Consider the following 8,221-nt stretch of genomic DNA (forward strand, 5'->3'; position numbering starts at 1 on the left):
GGGTCAGGGGCTCCGGGGAAGGGGAAGCGCGTTCGTGGCGGTTTCTGCAGGGACCACCACGCGTGGGTCAGGGGCTTCGGGGAAGGGGAAGCGCATTAGCGGTTTCTGCAGGGACCACCACGCGTGGGTCAGGGGCTTCGGGGAAGGGGAAGCGCGTTCGTGGCGGTTTCCCCGCTGTTCGTGTTTGGGATCAGTCCTGACTCCCCCGGCTGACGCTTATTGTTCTGAAGTTTCCGCATCGTTTATTTAGAGCTTCACCACGGGAGAGGGGAACGTTCTCCTGCAATCCTTTTCCAACTCCAGCCCAGCAGTGATAGCGTTTTTCCTTAACGTTTGTTGAGCTATAACTGACAAACAACATTGTATCAGTTTCCAGTTACAACATGACCAGCTGATATTTGTATAGTTTGTGAAATGATTACCCCCGGAAGTCCAGTGAACATTCGTTAAAACACAGAGTTACAATATTTCTCCTTACAGTGAAGTCTTTTAAGATCTACCCTCCTAGCAAATGTTGAATGTACATACAGTAGTATTAACGGTAGTCACTTTACATCCGAAGACTTGTTTCTCTTATAACTGGAAGTTGGCACCGTCTCAGCCCCCCCCCCCTCCAGCCTCCTCTGACAGCCACCAGACCGTTCTCTTATCCGTGAGTCAGCTTATTTTTAGATTCCACGTACAAGTGAGATTACTCAGTATTAGTCTCCCTCGTGCTGACTTATTTCACTTAGCATAACGCCTGCATTTCTTTTCCGTGGTTGCAATGGCAAGATTTCCTCCTATTTTTTTCTCTCCCATGGCCGAGTAATGTTCCATTGCGGATAGGTAGCATTTCACTTTATTCGTTCACCTGTGGGTGCACGCTGGGATTGTTACCCACATCCCGGCTACTGTAAATAGTGCTGCATGAGCACGGGGTACAGCTCCCTTTTCTGGTCAGGGTTTCCGCTGTCCTTCAGGTAACAGCATTTCTGTCGGCATGCTTTCTGCCCCACCTCGATTCTCTCATATCATATCATCTTTATTTCGTTTATCTGTCAGTGAACAGGTAAGTTGGTTCTATACTTTGACTACTAAGAGTAATGTCGCAGGGAACAGGCGACCGCCGCTGTCTCTGTGAGACCCTGATTTCACTGCCTTTAAGTGTACATTCAAAAGTGGCATTGCAGGATCATAGGTTGGTTGCATTTTAGCTCTCTTTTTGTTTGTTTGTTTTTTTTTTGAGGAAGCTCCGTACTGTTCTCCAGCGTCTGCACCATTTGACGGTCCCCCCGAACGTGAACAAGGGTTCCGCTTCTCCACCTCCTTGCTGTGGTCTTCCTTAGCTTTTATGTTTCTTCATAGCTATCCTACCAGGTGTGTGGTGCTGTGGCTTTGATTTGTATTGCCTTGGTGATTAGTAACGTTGAGCTTCTTCTCATGTGCCTGTTGGCCATGCCGGGCAAAGGAGACAATCCACGACAGGAAGAAGCAACCCGTGGAAGGGAGGAAATATTTGTAAACTATGTAACTGATAAGTGGTGAGTGCCCGAAATAGATAAGGAACTCACCCGACTCAGTAGCGGAGGGCGGGGGAGGAGGAAGGTAAATGGGCGAAGGATCTGAACAGACACTTTGCCCAAGAAGACATACAAAGGGTCCCAGGAATTTTGGTCGGGGTGGCACTGAATCTGGGGTGCCTTCTGGTAGCGCACCTTAGAAAACAAGCATGGCCTGACCTTGCACAGGAGGTCGTGAAGGAGGGCGCAAGTTACCGCCACCTTGTGGCGACTCAGTGTCTGTGTCACCCTAAGGGACAGGGCTGTCCTGCTTCTGCTTGCCTGAAACTTGGGCTGTCAACCCCAAGCTCTTTGTAATCCCTCTTTTTATTTTTCCTTAATGAACCTAGAGAGAACTCTTACAATCGTAGTGATCCTCTCAAAGATTCAGCCTGTGGTTTTAATCCTCTCCCGTGTGTACATTGTCCTCCCATCCGTCTTACTCTGGGTTTACCTCCTTTGATTCGAGGTTCTGTGGGAGACATTTAGCTGGCTGATTTCTGAGTTTTTTTCCTGTGGACTCTAAAAGCATCTCACGTTACACTCTCTCTCTGTCTCTCAGCACTGCGTGAGCTGCGTTCCCACACATTTCGGTGTGTTGTGTTGTCATTTTTGATCCGTTTAAACTATTTTCTAGTTTCTCATGTGATTTGTCCTCTGACCTATTAGAAACATGTTGATTAATTTTTACATATTTGGAGATTTTTTTTCCAGATACTTTTCTGTTACTGGTATCTTTGTAAATTCCACTGTAGATACATACACTAGATGATTTAAACTTGCTTTGATTTTTGAGATTTGCATTATAGCTCAGTATGGGCTACATTGTATAACATTTTAAAGTATTTGAAGTAGCCCGCCCTTATTGGGCGGAGTGTCCTATAAATTTCAGTTCGGTCACAGTGGATGATACTGTCACAGCGGATGATACTGTTACAGCGGATGATACTGTCACAGCGGAAGATACTGTTACAGCAGATGATACTGTCACAGCGGAGGATAATGTCACAGCGGAGGATACTGTTACAGCGGATGATACTTTTACAGCGGAGGATACTGTCACAGCGGAGGATACTGTCACAGCGGAGGATACTGTCACAGCGGAGGATAATGTCACAGCGGAGGATACTGTTACAGCAGATGATACTGTTACAGCGGAGGATACTGTCACAGTGGAGGATACTGTCACAGTGGATGAACTGTTACAGTGGATGATACTGTTACAGCGGATGATACTGTTACAGCGGATGATACTGTCACAGCAGAGGATACTGTCACAGTGGATGATACTGTCACAGCGGATGATACTGTTACAGCGGATGATACTGTCAGAGTGGATGATACTGTCACAGCGGATGATACTGTCACAGCGGATGATACTGTTACAGCGGATGATACTGTCACAGCGGAGGATACTGTCACAGTGGATGATACTGTCACAGTGGATGATACTGTTACAGCGGATGATACTGTCACAGCGGATGATACTGTTACAGTGGATGATACTGTTACAGCAGATGATACTGTCACAGCGGAGGATACTGTCACAGTGGATGATACTGTCACAGTGGATGATACTGTCACAGAGGACGATACTGTCACAGTGGACGATACTGTCACAGCAGATGATACTGTCACAGCGGAGGATACTGTCACAGCGGATGATACTGTTACAGCAGATGATACTGTTACAGCGGACAATACTGTCACAGTGGATGATACTGTCACAGTGGATGAAACTGTCACAGCGGATGATACTGTTACAGCGGACAATACTGTCACAGCGGATGACACTGTTGATCAAGTCTTCTGCATCTTTACTGATGTACTGTGCCTGCTTTTTCTTTTCACAACAAGCAGAGAGACATTGAAATATCCACTTGTAACAATTTGTCTGTTTTTTTTCTATCATTTCTATCAGTTTTTTTCCTTAATCATTTTGGAATTCTATACGATTTACTTTCTGATTTAGTATTAATACATGTTCCTGGTGAACTAACCCCTTTGTCATCGGGAAAAGCACTCCGGCTCATCTCTGGGGACGCTTTCCATCCCAAGATCTTCTCGACTTATATCGTCCATTAGCCAGTATAGATTATTTCCTTTTCTTCAGATTAATATCCCCATAGCATATCTGTTTCACTTTTTGATCTCTCAAGTGGTTTTTTTTTTACTAAGTAATGTGCATCTGAGTCTCATTTTTTACTTCAATCTCTCACTTGAAGATAAAGTGTCTAGACTCTTAGCAGCAAATTCATTCTATCATGTAGAGCCATGGGCTTCATTTTTCTTCTGCCTGAAGAAACGTACATGTGTGTGTGTGTGCGTGTGTGTGTATTTAATAGTACTGGCTTTTGCTAGTGAGGTATTTTCTTAGCTGTTTTTTGTTGTTGTTTAAAATGTTTTACATTAAGAAAAGACTTTATTTGTCAGAGCACTTTCAGATTCACTATAAAACTGAAGGCAAGGTACAGAGATTTCCCTTCTGCCCCCACATGCACAGCCTCCCCGATCAACATCATTCACTGAATGGGACACTTGTTCCAATGATAAACCTACACTGTCTAAGCATCATTACCCAGAGTCCTTTGGACCTTTGTTTTTGAAGTGTATTTCCCCGGCATGGAATTCTAGGTTGACATTTTTTTCCCTTTGGGTACTTATAGGTGTTGCCCCATTTCATTCTGACTCTTGTAGATTCTAGTGAAACATTTGCTATAATTCCTCTTTTTGTTCTTCTGAATATAATGTACTTTCCTCTCAGGCTGCTTTTTAAGATTTTTCTCTTTTTTAATTATTTTAGATTTTTTTTATTGAATTTTGAGGGGAGAGATAGATAAATAGATAAATAAGAGAAAGGCAGGGGAGGAGCAGGAAGCATCAACTCCCATATGTGCCCTGACCAGGCAAGCCCAGGGTTTCGAACCGGTAACCTCAGAGTTTCAGGATGACACTTTATTCCCTGCACCAGTACAGGTCAGGCAGACTTTTCTCGTGATCCACCGGTTAATTTGATTATGTTGTGCTTGGTGTGGTATTCTCTATGTTTATTCTGTTTGATTCCTTGAGCACTAAATTTTTGTGTTTCTGGTCTCATCTGATTTTGGAAAATGACAGGCTGTTCTCTCCTCTACTCTACTTCCCTCACCCATCCTTCCTCTGACTCCAAATACATGTATCATAGGCTACTTGATGCTTTCCTGTAAGTCACTATGAACTTGTGTTTAGGCCTCCCTGCCCCTGCTCTCTGCTTCACTTCTTCATTTGTTTGTATTAACACAGGCTATGGCTTACTCATCTTTTCTTCTGTAAGGTCATATGCCATTAATCCAGTTCAGTCTATTTTTATTCAGATACTTAGTTTCATCTCTGGCTCAGTACAGCTTTCATTTCTCTCCTCATTATGATGACTTTCCCCTCCCCCCTCAACTTTGGAACATTTATAAGAATTGTACCAGTTCCTGTACGTTTCTTGTTGCTAATTCCATCATCTTAGTCATCTCGGGATCTGTTTGTCCTGATTGACTTTTCTCTTGGTTATAGACCCTGTTCTCCTGCTTCTTTGCAAATCTGGTATTACTGATTGGATTCAGTATGCTATAAAGCTTACTTATATTGTTGAGTGGTAGACACGGTTGTCTTCCTGTAACACTCCTTCAAAGAGCAGTAGATGTATTCTGGCTCACATGTAAGTTGTTTGGAGATCAGTTTGATCTTTCAGGAATGATTTTTTTTTTTAATTTGTCAGAGTCATTCCAGAACTCAGTGGCCCTACTACTAATGCCGTTATTTTCTGAGGGCCCTCCTGTGGCCTCCCCACTTTGCTGGTGGGAGTGTGTACCTCCCAGCCTTGCACGTGCTCTTGGAATCGTTTATCTCACCCTGTTGGGTGTTTCCCTCTGGCCTGTGCAGCTTCATCCTAAACGTGGTCAGATGCTCAAGCCGAGATTCACGGGGCGCCTGCTGCAGCCCTGAGGAGCTCCCCCCCACCCACATACCTCTTTCTGGTCTCCTGCCCTGGACACGGGGATGCCTCGTGTTGTCAGAGACACCCGTTGCTTTGACTCAGAGGATTATTGTTCTGTTGGCCTGGAAACCCGTAGGCTGGAGACACTGTAGGCCTCCCCTCAATCACAGTCCCGCACTGCACTGCTCGTTGTTCAACGTCTGAAATACCTGCTTCACACCTTTGTCTGGCTCTCCAGCTGCGTACTACTGCGCAGGCAGGGGAGTTCCCACAGCCCTTGATCCTTTTTTGATGCAAGGTACTTGACGGATCAAGGCGGAAATGATTAAGACAAGGTCCTTGACCTTAACAATTTCCTGGTAGAAAGACTGGAGCTATGCAGATGTACACGATGCAAAAAGTCAAGCAGCATTCAGACACAGAGCACCAGAGTCAGGACCCTGCGTTGAATCGGCAGAAAGAGCATACTCGTTTGGAACAGGAGCTCTATTCTCAAGGAGAGAGAGTTGAGAGGCTCCTGAGGGTGCATGAAAGTTTAGAGCGAGAGCTAGGAGAGAGATTATCTGTCAGGTGCGAGGTCAGCCAGAGCAGGGACGAGGACGGGAGGAGGACAGAAGGAACATCTGAGGACAGCCGGGCGCCCCCATTTTCTCTGGGGCTTGAGGTGTTCTTCAGATGGACTTGGATGACCCCTGAGGGATTCGCTAAAGTCTTAGGGGGGATTTGATGGGGAAACGGGGTCGGAGGGAGGAGCTGGAAAGCTCCAGGGTGTGGGTGACAATAAAGCCACGTGACTGGTACTGCAGGACAAATACGGAGTCGGGTTTCCCAGGGGTATGAAACGGACAGAAGAGGAAGGACCCTTGGAAGGAAACCCAGGCAGCCCTCCTGGTGGAGTCCTCCAGAAGGTGAGACTTTCCTTAAATGAAAAGGAAGTCATCAACAGGTTCTGGAGTAGCCCATTTGGCCACAACTCCCACCGGAACCAGGATTTTAACAACACAACCACACTCCTGATTTCTCTTTTCTTTGAAAAAATATTTAATGTCCCTTTGCGTTTATACACTGCAAGCAGGGGGGCGACGTGGCCCTTGACGACATCCTCATGGTGGCTCCGAACCTCTCACTTCCTCCTCCGGCAGCACTTGCGGCCGTTGAGCGAGCAGCTGCCGATGCGCTCCTCCCGGGGGAGGCAGGTCAGCGCGGCGCAGCGCCCACCGCGGACCCGGCAGAAGTACCTCTGCACTGCGCCGATGACGCCCGCGTCACCTGCCGAGAGAAAACACCCTCGGGAAGGTTCTGGGAAGGCTTCTGCTGTGCGTACAGGATTTCCAATTCCCCCAGTAACTGACTTGTCCTCTTCCTTTTACTTATTATTATTTCTTTTCTTTCTCTCTTCCTTGTCCATGACATCGGGAGGAGAGTGGAAGGGAGCACCAGGCCTCCAATCACACAGTATCTCCTGACGCAGCTCAAGCCCGGAGCCACCACGGCGCTGGCAAGTGTGGCCCCGGGGCCCGCTGGCATGGAGGGACGGGGGGAGGGCTCAGCCTGCCGTGGTCCTTCCCTCAACCCAGGGGGGGGGGCTCTCCAGCGGCCCAAAGACTGGACCTCCCACCGCTAAACTGATGAGATAGAAGACTGATTCCGTTCTGGGGGGGGGGTAGTCCATCAGCCTTTTCTGTTGGTACTAAAATGTCTGCATCCCTTCCTTCCTGCCTCAGTACCGGGTATCACAGCCTTGCCATCAGGAGGTGTCTCAGGTGAGCTGCTTAGGCTGGTAGGAGGGGAGGGCGTGTGGGGGTGCAGGTGAAAGAGGGGAAGAGACTGGGGAGCACAGATTGGTGGTGACAGAATAGTCCAGGGGAAGTAAGTGAAGCGCAGAAAACAAAGTAATAACTGTGATAACTATGTAGGGTGCCAGCTGGGGTCCTGGAAGTACCAAGGGGGTCCCGTGGTAAAGTATATGGCTGTCCTGTACACCTGGAACCACTATAATATGAAATTGAAGGACCCCCTCCCCCCAAAAGAAAAAAACCTCAAAGGGGAAAAGATCAGAAAAGATTGGGAAGCCTGCTTTCAGGCCTGGATCCCTGTCGGGAGGGGCAGTGGGTGTCTGTCTCCTCTAAGACAAATCTGCCTGGTCACCGGTTCCCCGAGGAGCAGGGCGGACCGACCCAGAACGCTGCACTCTCGGTCCTGTCCTGTCCTGTCCGCCCCCTCGCCGTCCGCCCGTCTCACCTGGAGCCGGCACCAGACACAAGAGCAGCAGCCCGAAGACAAGCGCGTAGATCCTCATGGTGGACGGCTCACGGCGCACAGATTGGCCGGGAAGACGCTCCTGGTGACTTTATAAAGCTCCAGGCCCTGGGCCACAGGCAGAGCCAGGGGAGGCTGCAATTCCTGTCATGTCACAGCGATGATGTCGTGCTGCCGGCTGAAGTCTCTTACCACACAGACCGCACCCACTAAGCCGGAGGTGAATTGCCAACCTAAGGGTGAGACAGAGTCCTGTGTGAGCATCCAGCTGCCGGGATGTCCCCTGGGCTCCCACCTGGCTGCGGGCGGAGGTGGGAAGGACATGCCCTTTCTTGGAAGTGCCCCAGGGCGTGTCGCTGGGAGCAGACCTGACTCCCCTCCCCCATGGTCCTTTCCAAGGTCTCTGCCTTCTCTCTAAGGTCCTGGGAGTGAGTGTCCGAGGTCCCCCCGGGAA

The 8,221-nt window shown here is 48.2% G+C and overlaps 1 protein-coding gene across 1 annotated transcript; it reads right to left on the bottom strand.

Annotated features, from left to right (window-relative positions):
* Positions 1-6,533: 6,533 nt before the first annotated feature.
* On the bottom strand, positions 6,534-7,907 carry LOC136309076 (beta-defensin 1-like). The gene is made up of 2 exons (XM_066237119.1): positions 7,750-7,907; positions 6,534-6,777 (listed from the first exon to the last, which is right to left on the bottom strand). The coding sequence occupies exons 1-2, from the start codon at positions 7,805-7,807 to the stop codon at positions 6,632-6,634; spliced, it is 204 nt and encodes a 67-aa protein (XP_066093216.1). The 5' UTR covers positions 7,808-7,907; the 3' UTR covers positions 6,534-6,631.
* Positions 7,908-8,221: the final 314 nt, after the last annotated feature.

Source organism: Saccopteryx bilineata, chromosome 6, assembly GCF_036850765.1.
Source record: "Saccopteryx bilineata isolate mSacBil1 chromosome 6, mSacBil1_pri_phased_curated, whole genome shotgun sequence".
NCBI lineage: Eukaryota > Metazoa > Chordata > Mammalia > Chiroptera > Emballonuridae > Saccopteryx > Saccopteryx bilineata.

Excerpts from the sequence above, each read along its gene's own strand:
- LOC136309076 (XM_066237119.1), bottom strand. The coding sequence starts at position 7,807 with ATGAGGATCTACGCGCTTGTCTTCGGGCTGCTGCTCTTGTGTCTGGTG. Across the intron at positions 6,778-7,749 it reads GTGTCTGGTGCCGGCTCCAG|GTGACGCGGGCGTCATCGGC; the intron begins GTGAGACGGGCG and ends TTCTCTCGGCAG.